Source organism: Cariama cristata, unplaced genomic scaffold, assembly GCF_000690535.1.
Source record: "Cariama cristata isolate BGI_N322 unplaced genomic scaffold, ASM69053v1 scaffold3051, whole genome shotgun sequence".
In the NCBI taxonomy this organism is placed as follows: domain Eukaryota; kingdom Metazoa; phylum Chordata; class Aves; order Cariamiformes; family Cariamidae; genus Cariama; species Cariama cristata.
In genome coordinates this window covers 51,387-67,488 of record NW_009600890.1, presented here as the reverse complement: position 1 = coordinate 67,488, position 16,102 = coordinate 51,387, and the positions used below count along the sequence as shown (strand labels likewise).

The 16,102-nt window shown below is 39.8% G+C and overlaps 1 protein-coding gene across 1 annotated transcript in view; it reads left to right on the top strand.

Moving 5' to 3' along the window:
* EPHA3 (EPH receptor A3) overlaps positions 1–16,102 on the top strand; it is a 152,204-nt gene that overhangs the window by 87,026 nt on the left and 49,076 nt on the right. Inside the window, exon 4 of the mRNA XM_009710208.1 lies at positions 10,242–10,366. Coding sequence (XP_009708510.1) covers positions 10,242–10,366 — 125 coding nt within the window. The remainder of the gene's footprint in view (positions 1–10,241; positions 10,367–16,102) is intronic.

The following is a 16,102-nucleotide window of genomic DNA, read 5'->3' as shown; positions in this document are numbered from 1 at the left end:
CTTTCCCTATGGCCCTTATGAAAAGGACAAGAAGATAGACTTATTAAAAGTGAGCTAATGACATGATGTAGGGAGTCTCTGGTTCACTGACTGTTATTACAGCTGTGCCCCATTATGTACTGAATACCTAGGACATGCTTGTTTCTTTGAATGACATTTATCTTTTGAGTTTCAAACATTCCTGGCATAAATAAAGATTTTACGCTTTTCAAGTGTGTTTTACAGTTCAGCCCAGAGGCTATTCAAGGATCATTTTAACTCAATAAAACTCCTCCTTTAGGGATATAAAAGGGAAGTGTTTTAACAATGTCACTCCATGCATAGCCTGTTATTAGCTAGAGACGTTCTGCCAGCAAAGCCTTTGATCCCTTTTCCCCTGAATGTCAAGGAAGCTCTGCCAAGGCTTCAAAGTCTGTGCCATCCATTGGTCTCTTCTCTGAGACAGCACACGGTCCTCATGTGAACGCTCATGACCTTAGAGAAAGTTCGCAGGTGAAGTTTGTCGCTCAGCTAGCGGTTTTCCACTTCCAATGGTTTTAGCTACCTTTCCCAGAGGTCATGGTGAAATTGTATTCAGCAATCAGCAGGTATCGGTTTTCTCTACTTGCTTCTATTGCAGTCTTTAACGTGAGGCCACGTGTGGATTCTCATTTAATATCTTGGTTTGGTAAAATAGTAAAAATAGAGAAAAGTAGGTCAGCAGGATGCTTAGCACTCAGTTAAATAATATTCCTCAGCCTTCTGTCTCTCTCTCCTTTATCTATGCTGGCATTCTTGGTAATCACGGAGGGAAATAGTCTGTGTTCCTCTTGGTCATAAACAAAACTATCAACTTCCCTTGCTTCTTGAAGCTATTCCATCTATACAATTTGCAGGCTGGGGACAGCTGGGAAAGAAAAGCTACTTTTTCTTTGGGTTTGGGGACTATTCCTGTCAATGGGAATGATTAATGTAATAACTGTTTTTTTTAAGCATTTTAAGATAAAACAAAATTATAGTTTCAAAGTTATGCACCCCTGCATGTTACAGTCTTCACGTACATGCGGCTTTGTTTTTACTCACACCCACTACGTAAGCTGATTTGAGCCTGAGGATGTGTCAGCCTGCTCGTGAAGACAGGTACCCTCTGAAGGCACTAGACCTTGTTCTGAAAATTAAAGACTTTGATTTTTCTCACTAGTGCCGACTTCCCAGTGTTGCGACGTGAACGTCCTCAGAATTTATAAGCTTGACATCAGAAATCCCTCAAGGAAGTTACGTTTCTTTGTTTCTTTTTACTTTTCTTGCGGCGTCTATTTCTACAGCAGAATACATACGAAAGAGTTTTCTTTCTAGCGTTCCTTCTAGTAAGCTATGCTTCTGTGTAGAAAGAAAATATTTAAAACCAAACAAAAATGAAGGTTAAATCATCCCAAAATCCCCAAGAAAGTGAAAGGAGATGTGATCACCTTTCAAGTCTTTCCCATCAGAGATTCTTCTAACCTTTGCAAAAGCAAGTGGTGCAAAACCATCTGTGAAACTGCCAAAGAATGACAGGGCAAGAAGTTTGAGAAATACTGTTTCCATTCATAGTGTTTTCTGACCAGGTGGAAGGGACTCTGATGGAACTTACTGACAGACCAGTTCAGGAGCTCTTGGTGATTACTAAAAGGAGAGAAATACTTTCTATCATAAATTACTTATCTGAGGGCAGTTGTCTTCTCCAGTTTTGGATACTGGCATTTCTAGAGGTGATTCTTACGTATACTTGATAAATTGTGAGTGGGGTTTCTCTGACTGAGGAAATAACTGAACTTTCACAGAAAGAGAAAGCCTACGCAGCACCTGACTGTTGATGTTACGGGCATGGTGAATAAATTATTCTTTCTGAAAACTTCACACCAGGAAGCCTGAGGTTCTAACGTCCTATAAAGTAATGTAACAATGGAGCAGGGAAGGCAAAGTAAAAGGCAAAGTTCATTTTAAACTGATACTCTTAAACACATTCAGTGACAAATAGGAAGCATTGCAAAGCTCCCACCATCACCATCTCAAACAGAGAACAGAAAGAATAACATTTGTGTTATGAGTACCTTTGGGCTGAACCCTTATGAAAGCACATACGGCATTTGTCTCCTCGCTGCAGTAACAGCTGTGGACGCCACAGCACCATAATTTTCAGTTTCTGAAGCGAGTGCCTTGTGCAGCCTGATACTTCCCAAATGGACATGGCGTTTCCATGATTTATTGCACACGTGTTAAACATATGAGCAAGTCTAACATTTTGTTTGCTCTGTGGAAGGCATTTGCTATCTCTTTTAATAAAAAGAGGGAGAAATGAGAACATGAATGCGCAACGCTTAATGAAGTTTGCTTTTAATTTAGAATTTATTTGTCAGAGTGAGAAATGAGCTCTGATAACCACTTGTCCAGTGACAGCTGCTGCCCAGAAAGTTGCCTTTCTCCGCACTTGAGAGTGAAATCAAGCAGCTGCCTTTTAGTGTCATTCCTGTTGAAGCTGCTTGTTTTCCCCTTCCCGGTTCCCTGCCGTCTTTCCTTCGTGGCACCTGTGCAATGCCTGCAGCCACTCTGGAGTCTGTAACCACAGGCTGGAGTCCACCAGCCTCCAGATGCGTGGGGGTACTTCTGCCATAATGCGGGCAGTCATCCATTACAATAGCCATGAACAAATCAGTCTTTAAAATTGTCCTTTTTCTGGGAGAAACCTGCACAGCTTGGTTTCATCCAAAGTTAGTCTGCTTCTAATTGTCCTTAAAGTTTTGTCCCATTTCTTTCTTGCCACATTTTGATATGTGTAAATGCCCGGATCTTGATAGCCCTCTCCCGGCAACTGGGAACTTTTTCACCCACTTCTTTATGATTGCATCCTCCTGGGATCCAGCCTAGATCCGATGTGATGGTCCTGTCCGCTGACGTGGGCCTCTTGCTGTTGGGATGGTTAGACTCCCTAATGCCTGGTCTCTGGTGACAGGGAAGGTGTGTTGTGTTCTGGCTGACAGTCACCTAATGATGTTACAAAATCAGATGACATTTTACAGCCCAAGTCATAAAAATATATTGAGCTTGCTTCAGCTCAAGGAAAAGGTGCAGGAACACAAACACAGGTACTGTGCTAGTTTAACTACGTGCCCCGGAGATTCAAGGGCAAAGGACTGTGTCTGTGCGCGCGTTGAAGAGGTGGGTGATTGTATCTGGAGGAGGAGTGTGTAGGGTTTAGCAGGTTTCCAAAGTGGTGTTGGAGCAGAACTGGTTTCTCCTCCTGGGAGGCACCTGGGGACCCAGCGCTGACTGAGCCTTCTTGGAATGTGCCTGTGGGATCAGCCTTGCTTCAGCGCAGCCGCGGAGAGGGAGGCAGCCCCTTTCACTGCGTGTAACGGAGAAAGTAAACAGTCATGTGATCAGAGAGGGTTTAAATTAGCGCGACTCCTGCTTTCTGTGAGCAGGCTTCTGTAATAAACCCCTTAGATGTTAATCCACAGACTAGATGTTGGAGATGTGAAGGATCCAAGGACAAGTGTAACAGTTCATACAGACAGCATGTTGGTTTGATGGTGTCATGGAGGTGTGATGTCATTATGCTGATTTGCGAGTCATTACTTTGGACTCTGTCATGAAATTGAATACTGATAAAGCTAAAGGTAGAAAGGCTACTTCATAGAAACCCAGATATTGGGTTGTTGTTGGGTCAGCGAAATGTGTACATGCAACATTATGGGCAGTGCCAGACCGAGCTGTGCACGGGCACCTGATGCTTGCACCGGGGTGAGTTGTCTCATGTATCCTGACTCTGCGGATGTGACCCCACTTTTCTAGAGAAACTGCCTCTAAATGAGAGATCCATTTGTTCGTTCAAACACTGGTATTTCTGCTTTGACTTGCATGATAGTTTTGTGGTTTGGACGCTGGTCCTCTAAGACTTAGAGATTTGGGTTTGGGCCCCAGTGGATCCCACTGTCAGAGGCTGCAGATTTAATTTTCAGGTTATGACCTTTATTTACTGCTCTTGTTCCTCCTAGGAGCACCATAGATGTTAAAGAAAGTTTATAGATTATATCAGATTACAGTATTATGATTAGATAATAAAATCATCAGTTTTCTAAAGAAAGAAAAAGGAACAAGCCTTCCATTTATTCAGCAGTGCAGAAGAAGATGCAATTTGGGTAATACAGTCAGTTCTGCTGGCTCAGATATGTTCTCCATCACCATCTTTCAGCATAGCTTGGAATATTTTATTCTCTGATGCTGATAGCCGGTTGCAAGCAAAAGTTGGAAGTGAGCAGGCCATGCTCATTTTAGAATGAAATCCTTCCCTAAAATTTAATTTGTGATCTAGAGACCTAAGCAAGAAACAACAGGGCTCTAAATGTTTCAGCAGTTGTACACACATGGCTTCCCAATGTTAATACTGAGTTCTCTCTGTCACAGGACGGGGAATTTTCTTCCAGTGTGTGTATATACACATCTGTAAGCCAGTCACATATGAAAACAATAACCAAGGAATAAGGAAAAAGTCAATAAGGAGATTTATATGCAGCTGCTATTAAACTGGAGGAAAACAAATGATCTGTTGGGGTCAGTTTCACTGGGAAATCAATTTGAGCAGAGTTTTATTGTCGTCTCTGCTAGGTCCTTCATGTTATTTGCTTGCACCTTTAATAGTCATGACTGAGGAGGTTTTTACACTTGTGAGTCTAAGCTCCCCGGATCATTGCGTTTGTTACCTTTTCAACATCCACATTCCCAGTTGTCACAAATGCTACCTAACAACACTGAGCGCTCAAAATACATTTCCCCTTCTAACTCTAGGGAGTTCTGAATGTTCATATTAACTGCTTAAATTAGTCACAAACCAGTTTTAGTCTGTAGTACCAGACAAATAGTAACCATCTGATGCATAAAAATGCCTCTATGCATTGCATGTGACTGTCGAGACTAAACCTCTTAATGTGTGGCCACACAAGCCTAACGTTAGTTACAAAAAAAACTCCAGCTCTTATTCAGTGAAGAAGTTAATACATGAATCAAAACACCAATAAAAATGTAAATACATAGAGGTATACGAGCAACAGGATTTATCCAAAAGCCACTGAAACAGTGTTTATTCAACTTCTTGGTCTAAAAAAGTACTCTCCTTAAGTTTTACCTTGAAATATATATTTTCGAAATGATAAATCAGTTTAACCTAACTTGTGTTGCTACTGATGCTTTAATATAATTTTAAAAACTTCAGTTTATCCTAAAAAGCTTCATAACGTGTCATTATTTGCTAACCCTTAGTACAAAATTGTTTTTGTCAGTGGGAGCTGCAGACATTTAAAATATTTGTTCCAGCGTTCTGTTGTTGCACAATCTGATTGTCTTTTTGTTTGCGAAAGGAAAATCCTGGAACCACAATGAAAAATGTCTGTTGTAAATATGAAGTACTTCTGTTCCTTTTTGTAGCCTGATTTTAAATTCAGTCCCATCCTGTTGCAGTTATTTAATGGTTTTCAGGAAATGGGAAGCTCTTGGTTCTCTTGTCCTCATACAGAAGACTAAAGACTGTATGTATTGCTGCTCATGGTGATGCCTTCATTGTTTAATGGTCTACAATGTTAACTTCCTTTAACTGCGGTTTCTCCCTTAGCTGGATTTTCAGACTCTTCCAAGTAAACAGTAAAATGCAGTAAGCAAGCCACTCTGGTGAGAAGGGAGGATTAGTTGTGTTACAAAATGGAAAGTAAGGCTGACTTCTGCTTAGACACTATTTAGAACACAGCTTATAAGTTTTGATTTACTACGTTGTATTCTAGAAATTAATCCCATGGTCCAAATGTCAATGTATTCCTCCCAACTGCACCCCAGCCCTGAGCTGGGGCCGTAGGTGAGGAAGGCACCTCTGCTGTCACACGAATGTCCCTGTGCAGGACAATACGCACTTAGAGGTTACCTTAACTCCCACTGTATCTTAAATGCATTGACTGCAGTGCATTTAAGCTTAAATCTAGGCTCAGGGGGGACCTGATCGCTCTCTACAATGACCTGAAAGGAGGTTGTAGCAAGGGGGGGGTCGGTCTCTTCTCCCAGGTAACGAGCGATAGGATGAGAGGAAACAGCCTCAGGTTGCACCAGGGGAGTTTTAGATTGGGTATTAGAAAGAATTCCTTCACCGGAAGGGTTGTTGAGCTGCCCGGGGAAGTGGTGGAGTCACCAACCTTGGAGGTATTTAAAAGACGTGTCAATGTGGTGCTTAGGGACATGCTTTAGCGGTGGGCTTGGCTGTGCTAGGTTTACAGTTGAACTCTATGATCTTAAAGGCCTTTTCCAACTTAAATGATTCTATGATTAAACTTAGAAGTCTTCTGAACAAGATGTTTTCTTAAATTAAGATTCAGTGACTTCTAACACTTTTCAAACCTACCTGTCTGGTTGGTCTCTTCTCCCCAGTAACTAGCGATAGGACAAGAGGAAACGGTCTCACGCTGTGCCAGGGGAGGTTCAGGTTGGATATTAGGAAGAACTTCTTCACTGTAAGAGTCATTAGGCATTGGAACAGGCTCCCCCGCGAGGCGGTGGGATCCCTGGAGGTGTTCAAAAAACATTTAGATGTGGCACTTCAAGACATGGTTTTGTGGGCATGGTGGTGTTGGGTATACGGTTGGACTTGATGGTCTTTGAGGTCTCTTCCAACCATGATGATTCTATGATTCTGTGTCTAACAGGCACAGCAGAAAAACAAAAAAGATTGCATTAAGATTTAAAGCTTTAACAGTCCAGCTTCCTGCAGACCAGCAAAGAATTTTTTCATTTTATCTCATTTTCGTCAAACCTTTTTATCTTATCTTGGTCAAACGAAAGTGTGGCATGTGTTCATCAATCGACCCCATGTGTTAGTAGAGGAATTGGTTCTGGACGTAGGCAAAGAAACAATTCAGTAAACAGGGAGACAGACCTCAGTTGTGCAGGGCAGCAGGCACAGCAGAAGAGCCAGACTACCTCTGTCTCTTGGGGTGCAGCGGCATCTGGTTCGGGGAAAGGCAGGTTACTGTGGCTGCTGTGCCAGGCTGTGCAGGATGGCAGCCGCTCCAGGCACAGCATCCCGACTCCTTTCTCTGCCCCCGTCTGTGGGGGCTGCAAGGCTGGCTGTTGGGGATGCTCCCATCAAGATTTATCCTTGCTCTCTTGTACTCCACTTTTTGCAGAAGGAGAGTCTCGGTGCTGAAGTCATCCCAGGAGCAGCACAGTTTGGTTTCACCTGTGCTTTGAAGAGCTGTAAACCCGACATAGTGCCAGGAGAGGAACTGCTAGAAGAGGTTTTTCTGAGGGCTGTCCTTTCTGGGACTCTGTTTTGTCAACAGAAACATAGAGGGGGATCAAAGTCAACTACTGCTTGTGAAGTCCAGTGTGAACACACAGAGATGATGGGAACAGCAGGAAAATGAAATCTGTACCTAGATATTGAGTCTTTATTTTTGACATCCTGTGTTATTGAAAATTAAAATGCTCAGATGATATACAAGATAGTTTAACAAGATGAAAAAAAAAATACAAAATTAAAAATTAAGTTACAAAGACTTATCTTCCCCTCTGAACATAAATAGTGTGGTTTATCCTCTAGAAGTAAATAGCTGACCACCAGAATATCTGAAGACACTGTTTCTTTATGCACTGAAGATTAATGCCTTAAAACTAGGTAACTTTTGTGATCCACATAGTTAAGATAACGTGATGATTTAAACAGATTTGGAATACCTAATTTCTGTTTCTCAGAGATTCAGTAGCCGTTGGAGTGGCCTGGTGTTCAGCCCTGTGTCACAGAGCTCGGATCTGTTCTGTGCGTGGGACGAAAGGTGCCTGAAACTTTGTGTTCCCCATGATTATCCATCTCCCCTCCGTTTACCCAGGTGGTGGGATGCTGTCTCTTCCAGACACTCTATATGTATAATTTCAAAGCAGCTTTGGGCACCTTAGGGATTGGGAAAGGTATATGAATGTTTTATAATGTTATTGATAACTGCAGAGCAGATGCTTTTCTAAGAAACTGCTGTGAGATAAGTTACTGGTAGCATCTGCAGAGATGTGTGTAAATGAGCTCAAAATAATTAATACTGTGTTAGAAGAAAGCTTTTTTTAAAGCACATCTGTATTGGAGCATATAAGATTATTTCAGCCTGCTCTGAGAATGTGTTATAGCACAAATTACCATAATTTATTAGGGGAAAAGCCATTTCTGTTAATCATATATTAATTATTCATAAAATCTGTATTAATGTTAACTTAATGGCAAGTGTTACCAGCTGGGGTACTGGGCTTGGCAATCTATTCACATACAAAAAAGATGAATAACTTGACTTAAAAAGAAGACATAAAAATGACTTACAAGAGCATAAAAGCAGCAAGCATGGGTATATGAGTTAACGTAAAGCTGGCTATGGTAGAGCAGTCCAGCCAGTTAACCACTTTGTGTTTTGGCTCTAGCACTGATTTGTGTCTGAGTGGAATTCAACTGAAGGATGTTCGTTACAAGTCTGTCCTGTATACCTTTCCCTAATGCTTTTCAGCTCTTCAGCAAGCTTAGATCTTGTGAGACTGAGTGAATTAGAAAGAGGCTGTTTCCCATTCTACTTTAAAAAAGAAAAAAAAAAACAAACCACAAACAAACCCAAAACTCTTCCTAGCTCTGATTTCAATAATTTAAATTCAGGATAAATTCTTCCTGCTGGGGGAGGCAGGGGGAAGAAGAATTTTTGCAACTTTTTAATCTTCTCAGAAAGCTATTGTGAGCTATTTGACATTTGACATGTGAAAATGCTGCTCAGAGATTGTGTTTCAGTCCAGAATGAATGTGAAAGTGTGTATACATATATATATTCATATGTGCTTGTGCGGGTGTATGTAGCTTTCTAGATGCTCCACTCAGTTAAAGGAGGATGTCAACATTTAGATTATGACTGAAGCCTAGAAGGTATGTTTTGATGGAAGTTTAGCAAAATCAAACACAAAATGAATTTTCCAAAATTTATTTTAATTAAAACTTCTTTTGTTCTGGCTTTTGAAAGTTCTCTTGCAGGAATGAAAACCCAAACAGGAAAGGCACTGACTAAGGCATGGAAATGTGTAATGCCTGTAAAGTGCAGCTAGTTTTATATGAACAGTAAAAGCTTCATAGGATGCAGCTGAAATTAAATTGTTTAGATCAGCTAAAGTCTTTTTATTAGGATAGCACAATGTTGAACTTATAAATGCATTTGTTTTACATGTTAAGATAAAAGGCTGTTTATTGGTAAAAGATTTTTTCTAAAATGACAGTTACAACCTTTAATGTGTGATCTGTAAGCTATCATCCGATGAATTTTGGCCAAAGCCGTGGAAGAGAAGCATTTGGATTGGGGAAGCCAACCCAAAAGAAACAGAAAAAATAATTTCAAAAATTGCATAGCTTTCAGTGAGTCCAGGAAACCTAGGCCTGGTCTTGGAACGGCATATAGAGCTGGGTGGTCTAAAGCTTGAGCTGATGTTCAGGAATCTTGGGTAATTATGATTATTATTTTTTTTTTTCTGTAACATCAATAGTGCTTCCAAGTTGTGGGTGGTGGGTGAGTCTGTGGCGTGCAATCCATTGTCATGCCTAACTCCGATTAATACAGATCAGAAATGAGGTTATTTTGTAGTTTAGATTTTTTTTTTCCTTCAAATTTCATTTTCAAAGAAATGTGGTAAAGGAGAAGTGTATATTGGAGCAATTTGTATCTGGGGAGCTTACCAAATAATGTTATAAAAGAGGCTTTATTCTGCAGTATGCTGATGGTTATTACTAGCCCTGGATACCAGGAACTCCTTGTATGTAATGCATCCCAGCACCATTTTACACTGGCATATGAAAATGTTATCAGAGTTCTTCAGAGTCTGGTAATGATAATACTTCAGCATTATAAAAAATAGGTAGTACTGTTATTTTGTTGTGTATTTTAGTATATTGAATGTGTTTCATTGCTTAACCCGGTAGTAGCAGATCGAAACCATCTGGTGGCTTGCCACTATTCCTCCAGTCTAACAGAAAATCTCAGTTCATTTTCCTCGAAACCAGTATACTTTAAGGCATGTGTGCCAGGACTAGAATCCAGCTGCTGAATGTTGATACAAGCTCAGACCGGTGCTCATGAGTCTTTTAAATGGAAACAATACTCTTTGCCAAGGATTGGAACAGAGATGAATTCAGTTTGCTTATCTCTCTTCCCTCCTTACCCCCATCCCCTTCACAGCTCCGTCCCCCATCACAGTCATAAGGAAAGACCGGACATCCAGGAACAGCGTGTCTCTCTCTTGGCAAGAACCCGAACATCCGAATGGGATCATCCTGGACTACGAGGTCAAATACTATGAAAAGGTGGGAAGAAAGATTGAAGGGGAGGTTTTTGTGCTAGTAGTACTATAATGAAATTATTGCATCTTGCCTGTGTTAAGGGTTCAGAGACACCTCCAGTCGCTCACTGTCTGCCTCAATGACACCAAGCGTTGAAACTGTTCAATTTTTGGTAAGGAGAACATCATGAAAATACGAAGTGAAATTGTTAAGTTGTATTGTCTACCAAGTTCATCCCCAAGCACATTAGAACAAATATAGAAAGCAATGCAGACAAGCTGTAACACATTTTTTCTTTTTTATTTTTCTTGAGTACCATTTCCTTGCTCAGTTCTATTATGCTGTCAGTGTTCATACATTTGTTTGTCAACATCCATATGCTGGTGCTTCCCCATGGTGCAAGCATCTTTTATACAAAAATTGTTTGGAAAAGAGATGGGTGATCCTTCAGGCTGGTTTGCGCTATGGGAGTTCCCGCTTTTCATGAATAACTGAATTCTTCATAAGTTGTATGTAAATAACTACAAACCAAAGAAAATCTGCCATTAAATAGGTTCTGCTTTTTGTTGACATTTTCTTGTATTTACTACTGTCGATTTCTACATCCTATGTAGAGCTGTATTTACGGAAGAAATAAATCTTTATACCAGAATGGGCTTTTTTAGTAAATCTCACCAGTGGAATTGAAAAGACCATAAAATGTTGTAAAGATTGTCAAGAGTGGTTAGCCATTTTTTGATTGATCAAAGAGTATATTGCTACTGAAGTTGACAAACTTTGAAAAAATGTCAGAAATAATGGTTTCATTTAGCATTTACTAATGCTGTTCATATCTATAAATCAGGCTTGTGTTTCATACGTACCAGGGAAGACGTGGTGCTAATATCCACTTAGAAATTGCTGTTAAAAAGACTCCATGGGTATTCAGTTAGTCTTTAGAAAGTTTTTTCATACAACTTTGCAGTGGGACAATGTGATATCTATAGTCCACGCCTGATCTTCAGCTGAAGCATGGGGATTGTGCGGCTGTATTTTGAAAAGTTTTCTCCCAAATTAATATGTCAACTGATTTGGGCATGTTTTTTTGGTGAGCACCTGAACCTTCAAAGATCTTGGTAAATATCTAAACTTACGTAGTGCTACTGATGAAAAAGAAAGCTTCCTAAATTTTTCAGTTCAGTCTCACCTTATAAAGCAGTACCCTATGGACTTTCACTTTGATTTTTTTTCCTGTTTATTTCAATGGGGACAGGATCAAGCCAGGATCCTGGGCTTGAGAAGTAAAAGAGAACCAGCTAGTACATCAGATTGTCTTTATTTGTACATCCTCAGCAGTGAAAGGATGCAGGAATTATTTGGCATCTCTTATTTCCAAAATTTTTTAAGAAAAGAAAAGAGATACTGCCTTTTAGTAAGGCTTGGAAGAGCTATTTACCTCACAAAGAGCCTACACCTGAACGACCCCAGAACTTCAGCCTGGTTTGCCCAGGCCAGGTTGTTTCTCTGCATGAGTAACTGTGTTTCGTTTGAGACCTACCTGGCTGCTCTTGTTGCTGTTGACCGTACCTTTGCTTCCCAAGAGCTGCCGTGGCCCAGCTGCGGTCTCGGCTTCACCTCCAATCTCCCCAGGTGGAAGTCCTTGCCTGGGGGTTTGTGTGCAAATACCACAGGGTGCAGGATGTAACACGCGACTGTGTTGCGCATCGTGGCGTTAGGGTGATCTCTTGGGTTTTAGTTACAGAATCTCAGAATCGATTTGGTTGGAAGAGACCTCTGGGATCATCGAGTCCAACCTTTACCTTGACATCCCTTGCTCCAAAAGGAGAGAATTTTTTTCCCCTTGTGCATTTAGTTCATTTTAATTAAATGGCCAAGAAGTTTTATTTGTGTATTTGGGTTTTTGTGGTGTTTTGATCATTGTTCTACACTGAAATTGGCTTGTTTTATTCAAGAAAATTGTCACGTTCCCGTACTGTTGTATGCACAGACTAAGCATGCCACTTCTATTCCCACTGAGTATATCCAGTCTTACGGAGCAACTGGTTGTCGTAAGACAGCTTCATAAGACAACCATGAGGTTGGTCTTGCACATGTGTTTCTTCCCTTTGAAGTCTGTGATCAAGAGTTCATATGCACCAGACAGCTTTCTTAAACCGGAGAACCAACTGCTTGACAATAGGAGCCAGACCATTTAGAGTTCAGGGTTTTTAAAAATACAACCTTCTGACACCGGTGTTTTTAATGTGTGTTCTGCAGTCCTTTGGGGAGTCAGAAGTCTATTCCTCAGGGTTTATGAAAGGTAAATAAGAAAAGCAAATCTATTATCAGGAGGCTTTCATGCATTGCCCTTTTTAGTTCTGCAAATTGTGAAAGGTTGCAAACTACTACTCTGTTAAACTTACCTGAGGCCAGAGCAGCCCATACCGGACTCTTATTCTTCATTCCTTCTCCAAACACCTTTGGAAGATGCTGCTTTTTAGTCTGAGATCTCTAATGTTGTGATTATATTTTCATATCATTTCATATTTCTAATGTTTTCAAGCCTCCTTTGAAAAAAGAGCTTTTTTTAAGCTGGTGCAGTCCATTTGATTTACTGCTTTAGAAATTGTCTTGGTTGTGCTCATCAAAAAACCCACTGCTGTTAAGTGGCAGCTGCCAGGAATGAAGCCCTTTGCAGTCATAAAGCCGGGTATTTCTCCTGATAAGTCGTGCCTGATTGCTGGTAGATGATTTATGCTGAGCCATTCTTTTCCCTCCTACTTGTTTTTACTTGCTATACCTTTTGTAATCTCTTAGAAATTAATAAATACAGCATTAATAGAGTAATACAGATCAGCCCAATTCTGTCATACACCTTACCCATGCAATTTTTTATTTTTTTTATTTTACTTTGCTAGGTCCTTCTTAAATTTCAAAGAATACGTGATATTTATGGACACCTGCATGTAACTGATATTTAGGATGTTAGAATCGGTTTGGAATAACAACAGAATGTCCTATATCTAAATTATGATACTGTGTAGTTTTTCTAATAAGTTGTTATGTGGAAATTATTTATTTTCCTCAAAGGTAATTAACTAACCTATTCAGATTTTCCTTTTCACCAGCAGTGGCACTTGTGTAACCAAGAGAGAACTGAGCTTCATATGATGTTTCCAGATGTATTAGGAGCTTCAGTTTTGAGAACCTATTTTAACATTTTGGAATGAACCTATGGGGTTTTAATGCATAACATTAGGAATTGAGAGTGGCAGTTTTTCAGACTCACTATCTGGAATAGAATTGTATTTTCTGTAATAATCTATAGGGGCCTGGTTATGAGGCCCCAGTTACTATTGATTCAAAACATTTAAAAGAAATAAAATCCTCTTTCAGAGGAATACTGTGTGGAACTTCTAGGCATTTATTTTATGGTAAGGCATAATATTTTATCTTAAGTTAATGGTACCAAATGACACCCCAATTTAGCCCACCTATGTAATGCTGTGCTGGGTTTTAAGTGTCTCAGCTGTCAAAGTGCACATATTACAAAAGCCAGGGGCTTTTTTCTTAGACAAGCAAATACTTTATTTCCTCCTTGTCCTTGCTGACATAATTATGTTCTCTGGAGGGAGTATCTTGTCGTGCAAAGATACAAAAAAAGCATCTCCTAACTACCACACATAAACTATTAATTGGGTCATTTAAATATGTGGCTTACAGTTTTGCTAGCTAAATCCTACACACTTTACAAAGGTGAAGTCTGCTGCAAACAATAAGTGAAGTTTAATTGCAGTCTCACATTGCTAAAATAGATTTGCCTTTGCCATCATTGAAATTGTGTGCTCAGTAGACTGGTTAAAGCCAACAAATAAATAATGATATCTAGTTTGTGCTCTTTCTGAGGCTGAAAATGTAAATTATGTGCAAATGCACCTAGTTGCTTTTAAACTCTTATTATTCTGGCTTTGAGGGTAGGTAGGCCATATATACTCCACAAGGTTTGTAGGAACCAACGTATCGACAAACAGTTCACGCCTGGCAATAAGGGAAAGGAGTATTGGGGCTGTGGGCTCCTTCCAAAGAGGTTTTAGCCTCTCAAGTGTACATGCAGCTGATGGAGAAAATGCTCTTCCTCATATAATATAAACACTTCCCATGCTTATCTGAAAAAGGACATACTGTTCACTCTCACTAGTACTGCCGCTATAAATTTTAAATGTATCCAAAATATGTTTTTTGTAAAACATAGTTTGAAATTATAAAATGTCATTTGCAAATGAGACGCTAACAGTAGTGGGATTTGCTTCCCAGTAAAGCTTGTGGCTGGTAAACTATGCAGAAATATTCAGGAAGAATATGCTTTGTGCATCCAAGTTCGAATTCATCATCAAACAGAGTGTTTGATTGAAGTTCTGCTTGGCAAAGACTGGCTCTTCTTTTTGTATATTCCTTCTGCTTATGGCAGTTATAGTGCTGTATCTCTGAAGTTTTACTTCATCCCCAAGAAAGATAAACTTGGGCTTTTATGTGGTGTTTCACTGATTTGATTACTAGTAACATAAAAAATGACCTACAAAATATGTGTGTAAAAAAGCCTACCATAAACTAAGATACCGTGACATCCTCCATACCATTGTTTTTAACGTTTATTTTCCAAGTTCCATTGTGGATTATTAACAGACAGGGCCATGACTGTATTTTCCCTTACACATATGTATCTACACAAGAAGGAAATGTTTGCATTTCATAAAAGCAGCCTGAAGTGAGATCAAAATGAATGTCCAGTCGTAGCATACACAAAAGATTTTATGTTTTAAAGACCAGATTATTATGTCTTTGAAATTAAGATAGTTGCCTGCATTCAGCTGAATGATAAGGACAGCCTGCAAATTATACTACTAGGCCTTTGTTAGTTAAAAAATAAATAATTTCACGCAAACCTGTTAGCTCTTTAGAATGTCTTCCTGTAAATTTTCTTCCCTGAATTTAGGATAGAAAACTTCTTCAGAGAAGTACCAGGAAACTATGAGGAGGTCTGGTGTCGCTTTCCTTTTTAATTTTAGTGTGCGAAGAAAATGGGCCATGGCAAACATTTTTATAGTCATTTTTTGAAGACTAGGTCCAACTCACCCTATCTGAGGTTTTGATTCTGGATGGTAACTTTTAGGACAGGCTTAGCTGCTTTTTCTTTTTTCTTTTTCTTTTTTTCCCCCCCTTCCCTGTGATTATTCACGTGCATAATATTGCATGTTCTGGCAATTTCCCTAACTATGGTGTAAATGTTTCTGTTTCTCTCTATATCAAAGACTACCAAGAACAGGGTAGTTAGGCTTCTGTAAGCACCAAAGTGAACAGTTTCTGATGTCCACCTACTAATTTGGAACAAACCTGACTTTCTTACTCTAGACAGCGCTGCAGAGCAAACACACTAAAACAACTCAACTCACTTGGACTTTTAGGTGAAGGTGAGATGACTTTGACAATGAGCGTGTTGAGTATTTTCCAACCTCTGTACTTGTGCATCATCTAGTGTTGTCAAAGTTAAAATGTCAGTGCCCTGCAAGCTAATGCAATGCCATAAACCATAGTGGGAATTAGGTGAGATTGTTTGCATCTGACATACGAACTTAATTCAGTTTCTGCATTCAACCAGGCAAAACTCAATGATTTTAGTGTATTTTAGAGTGTTCAAAGTAAAAGGGCGGCATATGAAATCCCCACCGCCTCCAGAATAAAAAAGTTCACGGTTGGGAACTTAAACAAGTGAGATTCTCACAG